Raw genomic sequence first — 23,348 nt, 5'->3', positions numbered from 1 at the left:
TTTTGTTGTGAAAAGTTAAATGTCCTCCTCAGAGAACAAACTTAACTATGGCTTTTTTCTGCCATATCTGTGCCAAAAATGTCTGCACAGGTCACTTTTTATGCTTAGTTTTTTTCCCAATATGTTAAAATGTGCAGAAGTGTGTGGTTTGTAGAGTGTATGTGCTTACCAGAGCTCTCCTCAATGAAGCACAGTATTTACAGTGACCATCCAGTATCAGATAATCAGTGTTAACATATTTTATTCAGAGCACCAAGACATCTCCATAAAGGCTATTTAATAATAATAAGTATCACATGTATCACATCTATATGTAATAAGAACGGATATGGATGGATGTGTTCCATTCCAACTCTACCACTTTTTAAGATTCAAGGTTTAATTTCATTTAACTGATTACAATAATACTTGCTGTCCTTGAGGAGAACTTAAGTACATTAGCATGCCTCAAATCACTGCTCATTGCATGATTGTTATTTGTATTTTTTTCATCTGAGCACATAAACATTTAGTGCCTAGATAGCATTTCTGAAGATGCCAGCTGTCACTTAAATTGTGTCGAAGGTTCATAACGAATGGTGGAATACAAATGGCCAAAAATGTACTTGAATAAAATGTTAAATTAAAAGTTTTTTTTCCCTTTCCTGTAACGGCACTTTTTTTTCTGGAGATCTGATAGTGATGATATGTAAGTATCTATATGTTATAATAATATGCCCCATGAATATGTTTGTATTTTCCATTCACTTCCATTCATGATGTTTATAAAAAGCATTTTAAAAGTTAAGAGCCTTTTAATGGTCCTACAGTCAGGATATTTTTGTCTCAAACATGTGTGGCAACACACACACACACACACACACACACATACACACACACACACACACACACACACACACACACACACACACTCTTTAGGACAATACTCGTGTGAAACAGTCCTGCAGCTTGTGAGTCAAACTACACCTTCACTTCCTGCCCAGCGCGAGAGTGAGGGCCAGAGATGAGAGTGAGGGTTCCTCGAGTTTCACAGCTAGACCAAACTGTTAAAGCACTTAGGTGCGCAGAGTGCTAACCGTGACTTCAATTCCTCCTGCAGTTTCTAAGCAGGTTCACTTTGGAGCACTACATCTACCAGCCCTGCGCATTTCACGTCTCTCTAATGAAGACATAAAAGCGTGCACGTGTGGGGGAGCGTGGGTGCCTGTCTTTCTCCCACGGTTCAGCTGAATTCTCCTCGTTCTTGCCTCTCATCAGCTTTTTCTTTTTTGACAGAAAACATTCAAAAAATGCCAGGAACTCAGCAGGCCTGCAGCTAAGATGCAATAGAGCCACAGCAGTGTTCACCTATACAACACGATCACCACCATGAAGGGTGTTAAACTACATCAGAGAAACCAGAGAGAAGCGCCACACTCGGCAAATTTGTTGAAGAATGCGAATTTCCTGGAAATGTTCCTGTAAGGAACAGGAACCCGCCACGTTAAAGCCATGTTTAAACGGAAATTCAGCAGCTACGGTTCTGAATAAGGGAGGGCGAGGACAATGTTATTGTTACTGTGCTGTAGTGTGTAAAGATACGTTCGTCTAACTACGTTGTGTTTAACATCATTGCTGAACTACAAATATCATAGAAAGACAGAATCATTGGAAGCCTGTAGCCTCTTTCTGCAGGCCCCTTAGTGGCCATTCTGCTATTTTGTCATGAATATAACTGAATAAAGTACTTTTTCCTTTACCCTGTTATCAGATTAGCATGGATGCTGTTGGCTCTTTGACTCTGTGTTGAGTTGCCACTGAGCAATGAGGAGTGAAAGAGTCTCCATGAAGACAGTCATGCCAGGACAAAACAGATGGCATAACTGCAGCTTTCTTCAGAATCTTTCTTTTTAAATACTGACTAGCAACAAGATTATTACATCAATACAACTGAAGGAAAAAATATGTTTAGTGCAAAAACTAAGAGACAGAAATGGCATTTTATGACTACTGGGCAAAGGGATTAAACAGCAACCAGCGTAGAGTAACTACATAAAGTGCATAGCAACAAGTAGCTGATTTGACATCAGCCTTTATATCATCTCCTTTTATTCGTTAGCTTTTTGTCCTAATCGCTTAATTGGTCTCCACTGTTCATTATTGAATAGTTCATTGTTGTAAAATAAAATAAAGATCATTATTACATGAATAGATTTTATGTTTATGACTATGTGGCTGTTGCATGTCCTTTTATTGTGTTGTGTATTGTGAAAACACACGTCTTAAAGTATTATGATGTCATTTTTTGCCATATCGCCCACCTTCAGTTTTAAACACAGGCAGGAAAACATCTCTCAAATCAGAATTACAGCTCAGCCCAGGGTTTACTAAATTACTATGTTTATGACCACATTTGCAAACCATACAGTCAGATTTAGCCCTTGTGCTGTTATGATCCACCTGTCTAATGACTGAGGCGGACCCCGGCCAGGCTTTTCTGCGAATGCTAATCAGAAACCCCTTCATACCCATTAGGTCGAGCAACAGCTTCAAACGGCGATTTGTTCTGTAAATAGTCCATTCAGGCCACGCCGAAACACCTTTCTCTCCCCCCACGGTAATTGAATCTTCAAAGGGGCATTTTTTTTCCTCCCCCTCTGCCGCATTCACAGCCACAAGTAGCATGTTCGTTTGAAAAGGGGACCAAGGATACATGTTTATCCGTTTTCAATTAGCCACCCCATCATCTGCATTCATAATTACTGCAGAGAAAGCCGGAGAGACACAATGGAGGGAGCGATAGATGGTTGGAGACGGCACTACATTCAGGAAGGTTAATGAAAAAGCATAGTTTTGCTAATGAGCCCTTTTCTCCGGAGAAACTCTTAGGGAACAGATGAGATAAATTGCTGTGATAATACAAAGCACTTGGGCCTCCTGATGGAAAAATGAATGTGGAGTGTGCTCTTTTAGATACCATAGGTAATCTATATAGAAAGATCTCACAAGAACACTGAGAAGAAGAAGAAGAAGTTCATCCTTAAACGAATCCGTACCAGTTTCTCATAGCACACAGACCTCAGTTCAACTGAAGTGCGTGTAAACTTTTCATGAGCTTCTCACGGTGCCAGATACTGTAATCAGAACCCAGATGCTGAATAAAGCAATGAAAATACGTTGGGTAAGACTGAAAAAAGCAAGTGCCTTTTTAATCTTAACTTTTTTTATTAATTAAATACACCATACTGGAGCAAATGTCTCTGAAAATATCACAAATAGATTTCTCTCTCATTCAGCATTTATAAGTCGACGGCTATGGGTTTTTTATGTGTCTGTCGCCGGGTTCAGGGTTCAGATAAGGAAGGGACAGGGGGAGGGGTTAGCTGTGTGTCAGGTGGAGAATGTACGGTAGCCACGTTGGGACAAAAAACATTAACATGCATACATACATGGTAGTTTTACAAATACACCAAGAGTGTTCATGATTTGATTTGCACAAAAAAGCCACGGATACTTCTTAGAACCCAGTCTTTTTTGATTTTTAGAATCACCCCAAAAAATGAAACACATTCCCTTTACAACATTTAAAATATAGAAAGAGGAGATACCGCGTTTGTGAAGAAAAAGAGCATAGATAAGGAAGTAAGGACCAAAAAACAACAAAAAAAGGAAAAAAGCAGTCTTTTTTTGCCCCTATTAATTGTCAAACCAACGTATGAACCGCGATTCGAGAAGCTGCAGCTGATTAGCTTTGTTTTTCTTATTCTCTCTCTCTCTCACTGTCTTTCCTCTTACCCGCAATGTCCATTTTGCTTGGTTTATCTTTCTTTCTCACTTTCTTACTTTCTCTCTCTGTGTCTTTGAATCCCTCAGGGTCCGATGTGTCTCCTGTAAATCATGGAGTTCATGGAGCCCTCAGTTTTCCATCAAAAGCGCTTCAGCGCTGGGAATCCGCCTACGATCAGGGGTTAGAGGGTGTAGAGAAGAGGAATTCTGGGATATCAAAGGGGATGGGGGAGCTGGAAGTGGGTTCTATGGGGTCAGGCTCCGGAGGTGAGGGGGCGGCGGTCAGGACTGAGAGAACTTCAGTGACAATGTGAGCGAGGGTTGGAATGAAGGCACACGTCCCACTGTAACAACTCCTCCCTCCTAACACACCTGGAGAGAGACAGAGAGACAGAGAGAGAGAGAGAGAGAGAATTGTTGATGTTACTGATGTTACCATCACCATTTTAGTTATTGCTGCTGTTTTAATACAAAGACAGAAGAGATAGAGTGAGAGAGAAAACATAAAATGGAAAGAAACAGAAAAAGAGTGAGAGAGAAAGGGGGAAGGTAAAGAGGAGAGAGAAAAAAACAAAAAGACAAAAATAGAAAGAGAGGTATATATATATATATATAGAGAGAGAGAGAGAGAGAGAGAGAGAGAATGATAGAGAGTAAGAGCGAGAGAGAGAGAGGAGAGAAAAAACAATTAACAAATTAGAAGAGAGATGTAATCATATATATATATATATATATATATATAGAGAGAGAGAGAGAGAGAGACAGAGAGAGAGACAGAGAGAGAGAGAGAGACAGAGAGACAGAGAGAGAGAGAGACAGAGAGAGAGAGAGAGAGACAGAGAGAGAGAGAGAGAGAGAGAGAGAGAGAGAGAGAGAGAGAGAGAGAGAGAGAGAGAGACAGAGAGAGAGACAGAGAGAGAGAGAGAGAGAGAGAGAGAGAGAGAGAGAGAGACAGAGAGAGAGAGAGACAGAGAGAGAGAGAGAGAGAGAGAGAGAGAGAGAGAGAGAGAGAGAGAGAGCGCAAATGACATGTTAGAAGCACTCAGAACAGAGCAAACATTATTCTAAAGTAGGCCAGTGTAACCAGACGGGCTAAATTACAACCATTCGGCCAAATTACTGTTCAAGTTCAAACAAGAGACAGTGACTTGCTACCTTAAGAGACAAACGTGTCCAAAAACTCTACTGGGTTGCTTTAGTCATGTCCGAAACTGTTGCCAACCTGCTCGAATCAGACGTCACGCAATCCAAGCCATGCGTCTCATTTGAGGAGCTGAGGAGATGTTTTAAGGTAATGTTTTAAGGTCTGCTATATGCTAAATGCCAATCATGTAAAAGTTTGCATGTAATGAAGTAAATACTACTTAGTCTGTACAGACAATCAGTGATAACACAGTATATTACATCTACAGTATAAGCGGCGTCCCTAAAAAAAGTTTAAAAAGTGGTAATATCATAAAAATCAGACGCATTCCAAAATAGCTCCCTCCTTATTTTCAAGTCTAATGAAGGTGGCATTCAGCACTGCCAGCTCCACTAAGCCCCCGCTTAATTTATTGATCAGTGAGGCTTTGGAAACCATCTGCTGCCCTATTTCCTCTGCATTAAGTTTAAAGCACATTTTATGAAGTTAGTCTCTTTTTTGTGTCTCGGTTTGAAGAATGCCTCAGCGCAGCCCCCAGGGTGTTAAGGTTCTGTAAAGCCGAGCAACAGGGACAATTATACCAATGTCTAAGCAACCGCATTCTGCTTTCATAGACACTCAAGACCAACTTTTAAATTTCTCTCCTCTCTCCCTCTCTCTCTCATTTTTCTCTCTCGCTCTCTCTCTCTCGTTCTCTTTCCTTTTGTTTTAAACATTCTAGGGGGCAATTTACTTTTCCTCTCTTTCCTCAAGTTACTAGGAGGGTTTCAGTCTATTAGTAATTGCAAAACCCCCCACTTTCGGGGGCTAATTAAGGAGACGGAGGCTGGGAAGGTTTTGGTTCCCTCGGGTCCGGGCTCAGCATGAGAAAGGTAATTTGTCTGTCCTGAACAAAGAGATTAGGGAGAAGCTGGGAAGCCTACTTAATAAATGAGCATCAAATGTCCTGAGCCGTCGACACGGACAACACCAATTATGTCACCATGAAATCGCAGATAATAAAAACAATGGCCGCCAGACGGGACCTTATATGCGCCAAAGTGAGGGAACGTTTGTCTCTCCCTCTCCTGTTTGCACTTCCTCTGCATAGATTTCACGCTGTATTCCTGTGTGTTTGGAGGAGCTGGGCTGATTACTGTGGCCTCATGATTAGTTCAGAGTAGTGCTGGGTGGTACTGATAAACCTCACTATCACACATGTAAGAGCATCACGATCCGAGATGTTCAAATTCACTACAAAAACTGAATGAACTCATGCTTACGACTGCAAACCCAACAGATCTTGTTTAATTGCTGTTGTCTGAAGAAAATCTCGTCTCCAATCCCCAAAATTCGAACTTTACAGGAAAAGGAACCAGAATTTTTTCCATGTCATTTTGTGTCGTTTCTTCTGGTCTTCATCATGAAATTTACAGACAATGTGAAGGGTAACAAAGGCATTTCCAAATGTGTCAGAAGTGGAAAAACTGGAGATCAGAAAAAAATCAGAAAAAGAGATCCGGGGAAAAAAAAATGGAGAAATTTTCTTCCGACAACAGCGATTTAATTCTGTCCGTCTTTTATAAAAGGGAACTTAAACTATAACATAAACTATCTATCCATAAAGAGATTTCGGCCCTTCGAACCGGTTTAAATCTGCTGCCAGAGGTGTTAAATCAATGTGGAAAAGATGCATGGGCTGTACTGTTGGATGGACGCGAGCTTGTTCAGAGGACAGTTCGGCTCAAAAAGCACTTCATGTTGCTTTGCTTATTCAGAGTTATGATAAAATGTGCTTGATATGTAACTTCTGTTCCTCTTCACGTGCTTTCTTGGCCAGTTTGCGCACTGAATAAATTTCGATGAATTTTTAGCTTTGTCGGATCAAAAATACACAGAAACACATTTCCAGAAAGAAGAGGGGGGTGAAAAGAAAAAAAATATTATATTACGATACTTAATTTTCACAATGCAAGATTTTTCCTATTTTCTTTATTCTATTCTTCATTTGCAGTTTTGTTCTAGTCTTTATTCTTTATTTTCAAGTTGGTGTATTAATGCTGAACATTATGTTGGAACAGACAAAAAAGTCCCATATAGTGTTTATTTAAAAATACTCTGAAAAACTAATAATACAATGGCTTTTATTCAACATTACACATACTACAGTGCTCAGTATGCTTTTTTTAGGAAAAGTGTTTTCTAAGCACTGACGATACACGATACGTATTCTGCAGTGTTCTTTCAAAACAATCTGAACCAGATCTACAGCAGGTCTACAGCAGGTCTACAGCAGGACTACAGCAGGTCTACAGCAGGACTACAGCAGGTCTACAGCAGGACTACAGCAGGACTACAGCAGGTCTACAGCAGGTCTACAGCAGGTCTACAGCAGGTCTACAGCAGGACTACAGCAGGTCTACAGCAGGACTACAGCAGGACTATAGCAGGTCTACAGCAGGTCTACAGCAGGACTACAGCAGGTCTACAGCAGGACTACAGCAGGACTACAGCAGGACTATAGCAGGTCTACAGCAGGTCTACAGCAGGACTACAGCAGGACTACAGCAGGTCTACAGCAGGACTACAGCAGGACTACAGCAGGTCTACAGCAGGTAACTACATCCATCAATACAGCTATAACTGAAAATCCATCCTGCTGTGCTACATCGCTATCGTGTATTAGCACAGGCGCTATATTTTGGCCAGCTCTAGTTTGGAGTGGAGGCAGAGTCTATTCTCACACACTTCCACTATGGAAGCACTTTAGGTCCATGCTGAGGCTCCTAATAACTCTGTATACTGAGCGCTGAGGAAAGCATCATTCATTTCAAGCATCTGCTGAGGACACTTGGACCTCTTTTATTTATTTATTTATTTTGGCAAGTGGAGAGAGGCGTCTGTGTGTATTTAAGAATTCTCTCCCTGCTATAATTAAAGCAGCGAGGCCAATATTCAGATTGCATTTTAGCATTAATAATTCAGCTGTTTTCACTACAATTGATGTCGGCACATAAATAAACAATGAGGCCTCATATTTACCGCAGCAGCCGCGGAGCGAGAGCAGGCTGGGGAGGGGCGCGAGGGGGGCTTAAACAGACATTTAAAATTAAGCTAGATAATGCAAAGGCTTTCAATTTGAAACGCGAGGCACTCTTAGTGCTGATTTGTAAAAGTGACGAGCCCTTAAAAGGCTTCTGACGGAATACTGAGCTTAATGGAGCTCTCTCCCTCTTTCTCTCTCTCTCCTTACTTATTCCACTCTTCATCTATCTCTCCCTTTTTTCTTCTTCACTTTCCTCTCCTCTCTTTATCTGCTCTTCTTCAATCCTTTTAGTCCTTCGCACTGCATTCCTCCTTCCTGTTACTCTCTCGTGTTCTCAGCTCTACTTTCTTCTCCTCTCCTCTTTCCTTATTTCCCTGCAAGCTGAAACACATACACACTCGCCCTTGGACACAGTCCCTCTCTCTCCGATCTCACACACTCACACACCTGCTCTGGCTCTGTATCGATACTCATTATGTGTCACTAAGCCCTTATTTTCAAAGTGGATACACTACACACAGACGTGTCCTTAAGGCTGGGCTGTATGTAAACTTTTTGAGAAGGCATCTCTGGTGCTAGTACAACACAGAAATGTTGTACCATTGAACTAAAAGCATCACAGAGTTCGTCTCAACAATGTTAACCCCAATTATTGGAACAATCTGCCATTTTAACTGTGAAAAAAGCTGCGTGTAAATATTTTACTATTAATGTTTATTTTCAGATTTTCTCCAGTCTCTCACAAGGAGGCACTATAAGCACTCAAGCTGCATTTATGTGCATCATTGACAAAGACGAAACCCATGCGTGAACCCACACCAGCAGACTTGTGCATGTTGCTGCCATAGATTTCAAAATAAATAGAGGGTAAAACCCAAATTGTAGACACCTTTACATGACATTCCAGCCCCAACCATTATACAATCTGCATATTTTTGACAGGTCCTGTGTTTACACATATTTGGACTTGTATAGTGTTCAATCTACCTGATGGACAACTACTATAAATGCCATAACGTGACCTGCATCACTCGATTACTGTGGAAATATCTGATATTGCAAAGCACTCACACAACTGACCATAGCTGCTTTACATGAGTTGGAGGACTTGACAAACTATTTGAATGAATATATAAAGCTTATTCACACATGTGCGACTGTAATGTTGTGTGCTCAACAGGATTTATTTCTCCTAGAATAAGCAGCAATGTTATTGCATTGTACAACCCTGAAAAGGGCCAGAGCAGGAATTAAGTGAATAACTTGGTCTTATTTTAATGTTTTGTAAGCGTACACTGCTGCATGGGGAGGACCAAATTACCAGCCGCGAATACAACAAATAAATTAAACCTGTATTAATGTAGTGCAGGAGACTAATAAACAAAAGCATTTGAAAAAAATCAACAGGACTGAACGTATTTAGCAACGGCCAGATGATAGTACATTTTGACCACTAAGGCAATAAGTCAAAATCTGCTGATTGGCATACACCACCGTTAAAAATTCAAACCTGCGTCATCAGAAATGATAGAGAAATCTATACACCGCGCAAAATTAAAATTTGTCTTTGGTCAATAAGATTTAATACCTATTGCGGGTCTTGCGGTAAAGCGTAAATGAATCAATGTCATCAATACATAATCAGTATGAAATATGAAGGCAGCAGAATTATGTAGGGAACTTTTTTCCATGCCCCCCCATCCAAGCCCTTTTTCTCTCACTTAACCAACACCAAGCTTGCGTTAGCATGCCTCTCATTTTAGGGAGCTGACATTAATTGTGACAAATTAGCTTTCAGCGAGACTGAATTGCTCTTGTCTTGCAGGCCTGACCTTGGGCCTGAGGGCTTCTGGAGAACAAGTTAAAGTGCTTTTAGATCTGCTGTCATTTTTCCCCCTTTAAAAAGCAATTCTGCTGCTGTCATGCTTCCTGTGTCATCTTCGCTCAATAACAATAAGACATTTAGTTACTTAGAATGAATGTAGATAAATATAAACGCCAAGCTAGGAGCTTACAGACAAACAGCGTATAAGTATAATGAGGGGGAGAGCTGGGCTCATATAAAGCAAGAATGTATAGCCACTCATTTGATGTTTATCTGCTGTACTGCTTTGGTATATAACTGTGTACTTTATGAAATCATGAAGAATTCTGGCAGGAGGCGCAGGAGCTGTTCTCACCTTCTGATCGGGCAGTAGTGGGTTGGTCTGCAGTGAACTCAAATGGCCGTTAATGAGCGCTGTGGGTCTGTCGTGTTCGCAAAACAAGCTGCCGTTGATGTAGTGGAACCTGTCACCAGGGACCAGCCGGTTCCGGCAGGTAGAACATGTGAAACACTGCCAAAGAGGGAGAAAAGACTTCATTACCCATAAGCCCCCCTCTCTCTCAATCTCTGCCTCTCTCTCTCTCTCTCTCTCTCTCTCTGTTTCTCACCCTCACACACCCACATACACATGCACACCTATTCACAACTTGAGAAACATAAAAATCAGGCAAGATAATTTTCTAGGTAAATTATGCATGATTACAATTACAGTTGTTGATCATTATCATTTTTCCACATAATTAAACAAAACATTTACATATGGAAAAAAATAAAAGTGAATTCCTCCAGATTCTGGGAGTTATAAATGAATACATGTGAGCAGAATAAGAGAAATATTACTGTATATTATACAATTAATAATACATATATTATAAATTTAACGTGATCCATCTTGTAATCCTAGGCTGTATTATTACCATCAGCAGAGGCAGGAAAACCTCTGGAATGGAGCAGTAAAAAAAGAATGTGTGTTAATATAAAGAAATTATATTCCAAGTAATTTTGTACCATTTCTACTGGTCGATTCATCATGGAATGTTCACCCAATATATAATAATATAATAATAATAATATATAATAAACCTAATAACACTCCGCTGGTGTTTTCATATAGTTTAACAAAGAAAAAAGGAAAACTTCATGCGCTTCAGATATGACACTGGCAATTAGTGGTGAGATGAATATTTTTGACATTATTGAGATAAATGACACTGTTTTTCTGAGCATATCGTGGATCAAAGAACCCTGACCAACTGCTATAATTAGCCTTGTTTGGATTTTGTGCAGTACAGTATGTGAAATGTTTAATGTAGCACTACTGGTTGTGTCTGTGTGTCAAAAGATGTATTGTGTATTGGGGAAATGCCTTCAAGTACTGTGATATGACTTCATTAGAAAATAAACATAATATGGATAATGTAAACATCTCTAAGAAAGGGCTTCCGGTTTGAAAGGCAAGTTACCTTGAGGTGGTACACATTTCCCTGTGCCCTCATGACCAATTCACTGGCTGGGATGGACTGACCGCAAGCACTGCATGCCCCACTGTTCCCAAATAACCTGCCGGGTACAAACACACAAACCCAGACTGTTAGCAGAGCTACAGACAGAGACAGATGGTAAAGCTGTGGCAAAGACACAGCTACAAAAGCTTTAGTCATCGAAGAAACTTGGCTCAAAAATGGCTCAAACCCCACATAGGTAAGCATTAGTTATTCAGCAGATACAAAGGACAAGCGCCACAGAAGCTATTTTAATTGGTATAAAGCTGTAAAACGTTATATAATTATACACTGGATGAACGTCTTCATTTGACTTTTCTAATTACACATGATTTTCATACTTTTATTTGCAATTAAATTACTAGTGCAGTGTGACCAAAACAATACGTTTAATCTCACAGATGAATAATAAAAGCTCACATGTTTTGCTCAATTGGAAAAATGACTCAAGCAAGCTCAGGGAACATATGGACCCAAGGAAGTATAAAACTTCAGAGACAAACATTAAGTTACTATGTAACTAATATGTAAGTTAGGTGTTTATGATTTTAGCTCTGGATGAAGCCAAAATTACTGTACGCATGAATCAGGTAAACCCAAACGACGGTATGCATAACAACCATAAACTATGCAGATTTGTTTAACTGGCAGGTTTACACTTTACTGTAATAATGAAACCCTACAGCACCAAGGCCAGGCTCCGTTCAGAACATTCCAGCCCTGCGCCTCTAGCAACCACAATGTCAACACACACACACACACACACGCAAGCACGGAAACAAATGACAACTACAATTTTTTTCTGATATTGGAAAATATAAAATCAGTGTAATACCAGCAATCCGAATGAAAAATCCTCAGTCCTGTCCTGCAAAAGCTTCTGGCGCTGGAACTAGCCTAAGTATTACCTTTGGTGCCCATTTTTTGCTACCTAATAATAACCTGGAACATAAGCAATCAGGCCCTAAGAGGATTTGATTGTACATCTAGGCGGAGACATAGTGCTTTTGCCATTAGCAGTGCGCCGGGCGCTCCGTCACTGGCGCGTTTCCATTAGAAACCCTCGGCTACCTCGGCTTGATATATAATGTGCATGGGTTAACCTTTTCAATCATGGTGTCAACACTTTAGATTTGCTCCTGCTCATCTCTTTCGTCTCTAACCTTCTCTCTCTCCCTGCCTCTTGATAATGAAATGCTTGCTCCTGCTTCCCTTCTATCTGCCTTCTGAGTCCACAATTTAGATTACTTCATCTCGCCGAGCAACAAACTGAATGAAATTTCGATTTGAGCAGAAAGTAATTTACTGGGATCTGGACCCATTTGTCATCATATCTCACTGGGTGTTTGCTCTATCACTGCACTTTTCCTATGCAATCAAATAAGACCACAGCATCTGACAAGCTCTGGCGGGAAGGAGGGAGGGAGAGAGGGAGAGAGAGGGAGAGATAGAAAAGGCAGAGAGGAAGAAAGAGAGGGAAAGTGGAAGGCAGGAAGGAGGGAATTGAAAGAAGCGCGAGGTAGGAAAGGATAAAGCTGGAGAGATCACGTTCCAGAACGAGAGTTGCGTCAAAGAACTGACGAGAAATCGTTGCATGCGAGATGATTAGGCCTGCTGGATGTGATGGAAATTCCATATTGAGATTATATTGTGATATGTAACTTAAAAAACACATTAGTGAACACCTGCATTGTTTTTTGACCAATCTTATTCACATGTTTTGCCTTTATTTACACAGAAAGTCATGAAGAACATCTCAACTTTGGTCGGGAGGATCACAGCACCCAATGATCCTTTTAGTGACTGCGTAAAGGGCTCGTCTGCGGCCTCTTGTGATACTTTGCGATACTGATACTGACGCAATTATATCGGGCAGCCCTAGAGTAGCTTAATTTTACAACCTCAGAACTAGTTCTTTCCTCCTAACGAAAGACCCTAATTTCGTCTAAGCACTGGATTTGCATTTCATCTCCACTTCCTTTGAAACAGACTGCTTTTCTAGTCCCTTGAACGTTCACAACATTACGCTCTCTGGTTTGCATACAGCTGCATGTTCTGCCGATGAGTGGAGCTTTAATAGGGCCCTCAAATGGCTGCTTTACAGGAGAGCGGAGAAACAAATTTTGCTGTGGCATCGATTGGAGAGGCTCAATCAAAACTCAATTTCAAAAGTAATTAGCTTTAGGCCTGTGACAACAGCATGGCCTCGATGGCGCAAATTGAACAGACGAGCCAGGGAAAATGTCAGAGGGATATCTTTAAATGCTGCCGTTTGCCTTACCTGGAAAATGACATCTGCCCTAATCTTCAGATTGCGATTGAGCTCGACATTGGCGTTCGCTTGGAAAACGATTCTTGACGCTCTTCACCCTTCACAACTCACATATTTCACTATTTACAGTTACACGTTATTTATTTTTTTTCCTTTCTCCTCCAACTGGCTCCTTAATTTCCCCTGTGTGGATGTCTTTTACGAGAAACAGAGAGAAAGACTTAGAGAAACAATCTCCAGGCAACCCTTTCATTTTATCTGTGCACGCTATACATACCAGGTTAATTATTTGACCAGGGGATGGCTCCTGATAGTATTTGATTTAAAGGCCTGAAGGCATTAGGTGCTCAATTAAGTTGCTATCAGTCTGCTCCTGGCCCCTAATGGTCTCTCTCTCCATTGAACTCCTGCGCTGGGGAGAGGAAGGGAGAGCTAGCCTGGGTCAGTATAATTAAGGCCAGGGGACTCTTTAATTGCAATGACACCACTGCTTTTCACCTCCTTTGCTGCAAATCACTGCTTTCTCCGCCTTTTTTCCTTTGTTGTTGTTCTTTTCTTCCTCCGGGCAATTCACTCCAGCGATCAATCATACATAACGAAAGATGGTCTTGTCAACGAAACATCACGGAATGTTGATTTATTAACATTTTCCATTTCGGAGCAGAGGGATAAAAACAGACAGTGCTGGCCACGTCTGTCTTTTATTAGAAAAAAAAAAGAAAATATCTGGAGCTGTCTACACTCCATAGACGACGTCTACTGGATTTAATTTGGATGCTGACTGTGAGGTGAATTACAACCTAGCAGAGCAATTTAGGGCCATCTGGCAAATGCTGGCCTCTTAGGCAGAACCTTTTGAGCAGAGTGATGTAAGGTAGTACAACAATGATTTCTGCATCACAGTCCATTATAAAAATGCCTCTCAACATTAGCAGCCAAAGCACCTTAAAAGCACTGGGCCTGATACTTAAGCCCGGCTTTGCATAATGGCAAGGCTACATTAGAGAAAGAGATGGTGAAGGGGGGTTGAGAGGCAGGAGAGTGAGAGTGAGAGTGAGAGAGAGAGAGAGAGAGAGAACGAGCAAGAGAGACAGAGGGGAGGGAGGGGGCAAAAAACGCAGCCAAATTACACTTGGTTAATTCAGAGTAACAGATCTAGTCCCAAGTGGATTGAAGGCCTTGAATTAATTCTGTTATGACAAATCAAGATAAACGTTTCCCCTAAATTGCATGCGATTTAATTAATTTCGGAGATCCCAGTTTTTTCCCGGCCTAATAGTTCACAGTCTCATGCGCTGTCATGGTGCTCGAGTGGGCTAACTTCAAAGTGATATTAAATAACCAACTATTAGATTTACCTAGCACGTCCTATTGGAAAAGTGCCATTTAATTACCCAGGTCTATTCAATTAAAGGGACAGAACGCACCTCCCCCCCCACCCACCCCCCCCACCCCCACACTATTATGTCATGTGGTTAGACACTATCTAAATTAATTCTCTAACCCATCATCCAAAACCTACACAAATAAGTCAACTAAAACAGCCAGGATGTGAAACCTAATCGCTAATTTCACACATTTACTTTGTGATTTCACATCAATTAACATCAATGGACAAATGGAAAAATGCTCCAAAAAAGTTATTAAACTGCTCCAACAGACTCCAACAGTGAATCACATATTACTCCGTTTGATTCTGCTTCAAACTTTCATTTATTAACACATACTTACTGCTTGTTAAGCATTAGCTTTGTGCCATACACCTGATTCACTTCATTTTAATGGACGAACTATTAACATTATTAAACTGTCTCCTTCATCAGATCTTATTAAGTTTTATTACCAGCTTAGTGCTGCACACTGGATTCAACCTAACGCCTATGGCCAAATGGAAAAGTACACTATTAACATTAGTGAATTGTGAAAACTCCTTCTCTGAATCAGATTTTAATTACTCAGATTTATTACCACATACTCGGTGATGCAACTGTCATCATTGGCCGAACGGCCGAAAGTCCACTGTGAAAAACACTGTCCGTGTTTTAAACTGCAAAAACTCTCTGACTACACTAAATCTGACGTTGTTAAACTATCGTTTATTAATACAGACTAATCTAGTACTGTATGTTTAACTCTTTAATCTCTAAGCCTTAAAGTTTCCGGCCAAGTAAAGCTGATCTTCTGCAGAGTCTCCTGGCTGTTGTGGGTTAAAGCTCTGAAATCTGAAGTGGCAGCGCCAGCGTGGCTGACAGAAGTTGCCCCTGTGCATGGTGTTCGTGGCATCTGCCTGATTGAAATTAGATGGGCATCATCCCAGGCCATTCACCTCATCTTGCATTAGAGGAAATGCAATGCATTTTCAGTCCTGTGTCTCAACCCATCGGGTGAGTGTTTTTGCTTCGATGGTATTAATATAAGTCCGTCAGGATGCATAACTCCATTATTTACACTGCAAGGCCAATTTAATAATCCATTACAAAAATAAGACAGGCCCCTTTAAACCCACCCCCTCCTCCCCTCAGAGAGGACTGGCCTTCGCAATAATCCCCCCTCTCTCCCTCTCTCCCTCTCTCTCTCTCTCTCTCTCAAAAGCCAATTTGGTTAATTAAATGTTTTGTTTGCGATGTGGCCCTCATTCATTTCGGACACGTCATTGCAAGCGAATCGGAGCCAGGGACTAGATCTCATTAGATAAAACCCATCAGGACTAAAGGAAAATGGAGGGGGACTCTAATTAAAGCTTTTAATTGTGTGGACTCTCTGTCAGATGTTTTCTCTCTCTCTCTCTCTCTCTCTCTCTCTCTCTCTCTCTCTCTCTCCCTGGCCCCCCTCCTTCTCACCCTCTCTCGTCCTTCTCTCTTATCTCTCCTTAGATCACAGGCCTGTGTGAGCTGCACGCTCATTACAAAGAGAAAGGTGTAGGCACTTTTCTCCAGCCTGCTCTTTTTAATTAGGGGTGTAGGCCCATTACCCTGTGAGAAGGAGTCCCGTGGATTTGATCCCTGCAGATCAGGTACAGTGGAAAGAGTGAAGGCACTCTCTTTCACATTCGGACTCGTCCTCTCAGGTTTGCCCCGGCACACACGCACGCACGCACACACACACACACACACACACCTGCTGCTGCAGAGTTAGAGTTAGCGTCAGTGTGGAAACGGGACTTCACGAAACGATCCAGCCCACATCTCGAGCCAAGGTAAACACACACTAATGACTGCACTGCAGCCAAAAACACTCTCTCTCCAACAGCCTGGAAGATTAGAATACATCACATGCGATATGTCGCTTTGCCCTTTCAGACTCGCACAGTATGTATGAAACTTATAAATGAGACTTCTAAAATAACACGCTCTTCAGCTGCTGCACCAGTATGGGAATTATGAGCCGATACCTGATATTATTTTACAAATGTACCAATGTGGGAATTATGGTCCAGTACCGATTTCCGACACTCTCCATGTCCTTGTGCATGCACAAATATTTATAAAAAGTCAAAACTGAGACTAAGTCTACCTGGATTAGCTGGTTATTGATAGGTGTAACAAGAAAGTGCATTCAAATTTAATAAAACGTCCAGCACTTTTTAGCACAGTAGCTCAAGTCACCTGCACATTCTGCTCTTCCACAGTACAACAAATACATCAGTTACGGAGAAATATAATGTTTATTTGTAGAGGCTTACAGATGCAGTAAAAAGTAAAGCAATATCTATCTAACTCTCACCCCATCTATCTGTCTATCTGTCTGGCTGTCTGTCTATCTGTCTGTCTGTCTGTCTATCATTCTTACAACACAAACATTTTATTACCTGACTTTTAACTGATTTTCAATATACGTCAAAACCCCTAAAACTGTATAAACAGGTACGATTCCCACTCCAAACGCACAGACTGAACTTCTCATGCCCAAAAGCACTTCACCTGCCCTTACAGAGGTCAAAGTGTTGAGTGATTGTCCTGTCAAATCAGACCATCCACATTAGGCGAGTGAGACTTCAGTCACCTAGCCTTCGCTCTAAGCGTCAGACAGCCTTGTATAAATATTTAAAAAGGCCCTTTTCGCTAATTAAATCGTCTCTTTCTGCTTCACAAACATGTCAGACAGGATGAGAAAAGCCCTTTAAATTCCTGCAGAGTCGAAGGTTAGCCTCGGCCTGGCAGCACAGTCTTCTATCGTCTTGTAAAGCAAACACATGCGGACCTGCACCGCGGCTACCTCTTCCACTGTGAAGAACGTGGTGACTCGCAGATGTTCTGCACAAGGAATCCCTTTCGTCTCAGCCCCTGTCAACATGTCCAAGGCTTGACCTCTTTTCGAGAGTGGCCCAGGGAGGACTGGAGCAGCGAGGTTTTAACGAGCGTCGCTGTGGCAGGATCCGACACACATGTTCTCAATGGAAAATCCACCGCGCTCCATGGGACGCCCAACGCCTCATAACTTTTTCCTTAATGTCCCTCGCTTTTTCTCATCATTACATTCCAAATGTTATTTCATGTGGCTGTCAAACTGCCTCAATGCCCAGATGCACAAACTGTCTCAGTTTCTCTTCAAAGATTTAAGATCCACATTAAGAGTCACGGTATCCATACACATAAATGTCTTGGGTTTTAACAGCTTCTATTAACTTCTCCATCTCTACAGTCTTCCAGGTGCTGCCTACATGTAAACAATCATTACTCCTATACAGTCACAGTACTAAAGAACGTCTAACCCCACCATGAGTTCAGCTCAAAGACCTCACTGCTGAGACAACCGCCTTTACCAACTATCATATTATAGACTTCTTAAGTAAAAACGCGGCGTACACACACACATACACACAAACACTTACACAATGTCAGGATGTGGACACAAATATAAACCCACATGTGATGATGTCCCATTTGAATTACATATTCGTAAGAATACAGATGTACTAATAATGTGCTAAACCTTACTCAAATCTTGATCTGAGCCACCAAAAAGAAATCCTTTCGTTCAGACTCTTTTAAAACATTAAACACGAAACATTCTGCAAAAAGCACGTTATAACGCCGGGTCCATTTTCTTGGTCCTAAACTTTGTTTATTAGCCCTCGTTCTCTGGTTTTCCTACCTGATGTAGTCGTTTCTGCAGAGGATCATGCCGCTCTTGGTGTAGCAGGAGGTGCCGATTTCTCCTAGCTGGGCTTGGCAGCAGGAGCATTTGAGGCAGCGGCTGTGCCAGTAGCTGTCCATGGCGTAGAGGAGGAAACGGTCAGCGATCTTTCCCCCGCAGCCCGCACACCTCTTCCATGACATAGAGCCTGCTCCAACAGGTGCGGCCTGGGCACTGCCTCCAGGGTTCACCATTGTCCCTGCGAAAACACACAGACGCTGCGTTAATCATCATCACGCTAAATAAAAGGAACCGAGAGGGCTGCTAGACTCAGACTCTGCTGACCTGACACTGGACACATAACTGGAAATGAATTGTAATTTGAGGTAACGAAGTCTGTAGGTGTTGACTCTGCTCTGTCTGATCATTACACAAAACCTCCTTTTTAAATGTGGGGGATTTACACTGGGGGTGAGCCCATCGCTGTCTACTTATCAAAGGAACCTTTACTGAAGACTTTAATCTTTCGTTTCAGTGACCTTGTATTAGTGATCAGCACCAAGCAGCAGAATCTCAGAACCGCCTATTCCAGCTCATTTCACACCCGCCCAAAGTTTTGATGCCTGCAGGCCTGCATTCAGCACGGACCTGCCTGTTCACCAAAACTTGGAACAGCTCCTTTCATCTGTCTCTGAGGCTTTTTTAAGGGTCGCTCTGCCAAAGATCTTTTGGCAAGCAGGAAGGCTTCCACCGTTATGACTGTGTCCACAGCCTATCTCCCCTGGTCTCTGACGGACTAATCTGTCCTTGATCTTTATCTAAATGCTGAGGTCTGCTCTTTGGTCCTTCGGTGATGAAAGTCTGCTCGCAGATAACATTCAGCCCTCTGGAACAATTAAAGAGGAGCTGGCTTTTGTTGAGCGGCCCGAAATGGCTTTTAAATAGCACATTAGCCCAGCTATGCTATTATTCACGACCATGTTTCCTCACAACTTAGCCGGGCTAGGCTAACGGAGCTGGAGCGGAGACCGCGGAGAGGCCCTTAAAGTTACGGGGGTGGGGGGTCCACGCACTCGGATAAAGGAGCACTTTTCCGCGCTGACGAGCGCTTCGGTTGTGCTTCAGCTCGGCTAACATCACCGGCCTGATGAAGCCCGTGTTCATGTGTAGTGAAGTCGTGTTAGTCGCCGTTACACCCCCAGCGCTGCCAGCCGTGCCAGCTCATCTATTGGTATTCGATCGGCGCATCTCGCCCAGTCCCTCCCTTCAACTAAGTTCATATATTTTAATGTTTAATCCTTTCCAATTTCGTCAGGCTAGCCTTCACGGCGGGCTAAGCCAAATCTGTGTTGAAAGGTAATTAGAGGAGGAGGAGGGGGGGGGGGGGGGGGGGAGGAGGGGGGGGGGGCAGAAAAACGTTGCACTGAGAAAGGCATTCAGTATAAACCCCATTAGCGGAGGCTCTTAGGGACAAGCAATACCTTAGTGCTGATTAAATCTAAAAGCAGATGAACCGCAGGGGCTGGGCAGAAAGGGACTCCTCCTGATAAATAAGATCGGACCGTCGTCAAGTTTCATTCCGGGTACAGGGGAAGGGGGGATCTGAGCGAGGAGAAAGGAGAAGCGTTTAACTTTAAGGGGGAGTGCGCCGCTTTTTAGAAAATCCGGCCCAATTCAGGCCTAATGTAAACACACTCGATAGAGTGGTCTGGCTGAAACGACCCGTCCTAGAGAAACTCGTCGAGTCAGAACCGTCCACGGTGGCGGTGACAGGAACCAGAGGTCCACCTCTAAAAGCTGCCTCGCAAAGTTATTCCATGAAATAAGCTCAGCTTCAGGTCGGAGGCAGTTTTACAGGACTGGTGTTTCACACTCTCGGTCTAAAGCGTGTTTAATGAATGTATTTGAATCCATCCGAGGGATACTCTCCACTTTTTTTTCTCTTTTTTTTCAGATTAACCATTATTTTACCATCATCAGCATGACATACTCATATTACATAAACCCAGACGTCTCGTGTAGGTTCACTTGTTTCCCTCGGACAGTAAATAAAGGCACAGTAGACATCGGGACACCTGGTTCCCATCACCACCACAGTGAAGATATCCGAGTTGGCAGGTTAACTTTTCTACAAATGAGTTATTTGGCATCAAACCACTCCGATGGGCTGTTTACACCTTCACCACCGGACCACGCAGAAATTCTGAAAACTCGGTGGGATTCCCCTTTAAAGCAATTACACGGCCGTGCAGTTTAAGCACGGAATACAGAGCAGAGGCAGCGCCGTCCACCAGACTCACAGCCCGGCAGCCACAGAGGCCAAATCCAGAAACGGGCATTACAGCTGGGCTGCAGCGTCTGTATCCCCACGCAAGACGTAACCACGATAAAGCACACTGACCCTAAAAAGCTCCAGGAAATGTACTCGCGCGCAATCATTTACAAGAACGACCCACGTCGCAGAGCAAAGCCCGGGAAGCGTCACTTGGGACTCTTATTAGTGGACATTATCGGACGTCCTCGCAGTTACTGGCTACGGAGCGCGTGGCCGTCAGAGACGGGCAGTGAGACGCGCTCTGCGTCCGAGCCAAACACGCCAGGCTACAGCTGCAAACCTCTTCACGGCCGAATTAAGCGAACCAATAAAAGCGCACTGGCCGCGGGAAGTCCTACAGGAGGCAAACCGAAGGAGGCGCAGCTTTGGGGGTGCAGAGCTTACAGAGCGCAACTTGGAGTTTCGCACCATGAAAACGCAGACTCACCTCTTTCACGCCTCGGCTGACGAAGCCTTCTGTCCCGTGGACGGTGAACGGCGCGGGGCTCAAAGCTTCTTGGAAACGAAATAGAAAATGTCCCTAAAAGTCAGAGGAGGCTGTGCAGCGGCACGGGGCTTCTGACAGGCGGAGAGCTGCAGTGCCGCACGGCTGGGCTTTACGGAGCCACTTCAGCAAATGGAGTTTTCAGATTGTATTTCCACTGGTGCCGTGCGTCCCTCCTCGCTTCCTCTCGCCTCTTCTCCTCTCTCGGGCAGCCTACGCGCCGCTGCTCTCGCTCAGCTCGACCTCACGGACACGCTCGGTAATTTCCATGCACGCTTCGCTGGTCTGCGCGGTCAGAGTGGCAGCGTACGGGCTCGTAATCTCCGGCGTTGTGCTGTCGTCGCTCCTCGCCTTGCTCTACATGTGTCACTGTGACAGAGGAAAAATAAAAATAAAATGAAAAAAGAGCGGAGCCCCGCCCCCGCCGTGACGTCAATCACCCGCCAGCCACTCGTGCCGCGCTCCGTTCGAGCGGACTCACAAACCCGTCCAATCCGAAGAGCTCGGCGCTGCGTCCCGAGTAAAGGAGGAGAAGTCGCAGCTCAATACGCGTTTCATGCTTTTCTCAGGTTGAGCTTTATTATGCAGGACGGATCCCCCTACGCGCCGCCAGCGACACGCCCTGCACAGGCCGTCCATAATCCTCCAGTCAAACCTGAGGAGGTCTGAACTTCTGCGTCCGCTGTGTGAGCGGCCAGCTTTCTGTTCCCCTCAACTTAGAGAAGGCAAGTGTAACGCATCGGTGGGCCGTCATGTTTAAAACGAGCCACTGTTTTATTGTGTGGCCTCGTTATCTCTGACATCGTTTCTGATGTCTTTAATCCGTTTAGTTAGTGCCACCGTGGTGGCGGTTGTCCTCCCAAGTTCAGAGGCTGGTTTGTGCTGCTTTGACGGAAAGACAATGCAGTTTTTCAACGCCTGTTCTTACACAGTGGCGCCATCGTCTGGTAAGAAATGGAACTGCGTAGACTTCAGATGGTAATAGAGCAAAGAATGTCGCCCGGATAAATGTCATTAACCTGTGCTGGCCACATAGTATTGACCTTGTTGACATCTGCTAGTCTGAGTTTGGACCTTCTTAATGCATCCACCGTCTGTCTGCACAGGAGCTGATCCTTCCAGCTCAAAATGAAATGCTAAGGGACGTGAGAAGTGTGAGCAACTGCAAAGCAGTCCAGGAGCTGAACCAAGCTGAAGTTCAACCCCCCCAGAAAGGGAATTGAGAACTAAATGTTAAGACCTGACATACAGTCAGGGGAAAGATAGACTCCTGTCATTAGAAATGTACTTGAGTAAAAGTATAATTTTTTATTAGTATTAGGTTTTAAAATACTCAAAAAAGTACAAATCTATGTAAATTGTGGTGAAGAAGATGTAACTGAGTAAATAGGACTAGTTACTGCACAGCTATGATGTAAAGAATCTAAGGAAAAACATAAGAAATTATACTATATATATATATATATATATATATATATATATATATATAGTAAATATTCTCTATAGGGCTTAAGTCTGGACTCTAGCAAGGCCAAAACCATCAGTAAAAGACATAAGATTTTGGGCTTGGCCCATTTTTTGGCAGTGTACGTGTAAAAGTATGCATATGTAATATACATGCAATACATATGTAATAGAGTATATTTGTACTAAGGTACTTTGCCTACTTGTTTAATGATTTGTTGTTAAGGCTATTAAAAGCTTAATGTTTTGCCATTTTGGTTGTAGCCAAAACAGAAATTAAACTCAACTAAAATTCCATCACAATTCAGACGGCATTCACTCATGTGTTTTACTGGTTCCAGCCATAACACGCTGAAGTGAGTTACTGTAGGAAATTATGCTGGAGTAAAACCATTTGTCGATTGGGAATTGTGCTATTTTCGGAATCATTTTGCTCTGTTAGTACACCCTTTATGG

General features: G+C 42.8%; 1 protein-coding gene across 1 annotated transcript; it reads right to left on the bottom strand.

Annotated features, from left to right (window-relative positions):
• Window positions 1-3,161: 3,161 nt before the first annotated feature.
• Window positions 3,162-22,009, bottom strand: lmo4b (LIM domain only 4b). The gene is made up of 5 exons (XM_017697941.2): window positions 21,372-22,009; window positions 18,628-18,868; window positions 11,223-11,319; window positions 10,115-10,270; window positions 3,162-4,137 (listed from the first exon to the last, which is right to left on the bottom strand). The coding sequence occupies exons 2-5, from the start codon at window positions 18,861-18,863 to the stop codon at window positions 4,129-4,131; spliced, it is 498 nt and encodes a 165-aa protein (XP_017553430.1). The 5' UTR covers window positions 18,864-18,868; window positions 21,372-22,009; the 3' UTR covers window positions 3,162-4,128.
• Window positions 22,010-23,348: the final 1,339 nt, after the last annotated feature.

Source organism: Pygocentrus nattereri, chromosome 26 (genome assembly GCF_015220715.1).
Source record: "Pygocentrus nattereri isolate fPygNat1 chromosome 26, fPygNat1.pri, whole genome shotgun sequence".
Classification (NCBI taxonomy): domain Eukaryota; kingdom Metazoa; phylum Chordata; class Actinopteri; order Characiformes; family Serrasalmidae; genus Pygocentrus; species Pygocentrus nattereri.
Note: the sequence above shows the minus strand (reverse complement) of the source record. Positions and strands in the feature narration are given on the sequence as shown.

Excerpts from the sequence above, each read along its gene's own strand:
- lmo4b (XM_017697941.2), bottom strand. The coding sequence starts at position 18,863 with ATGGTGAACCCTGGAGGCAGTGCCCAGGCCGCACCTGTTGGAGCAGGC. Across the intron at positions 11,320-18,627 it reads TGCAGAAACGACTACATCAG|GTTATTTGGGAACAGTGGGG; the intron begins GTAGGAAAACCA and ends TGTACCCGGCAG. Across the intron at positions 10,271-11,222 it reads GAAATGTGTACCACCTCAAG|TGTTTCACATGTTCTACCTG; the intron begins GTAACTTGCCTT and ends CCTCTTTGGCAG.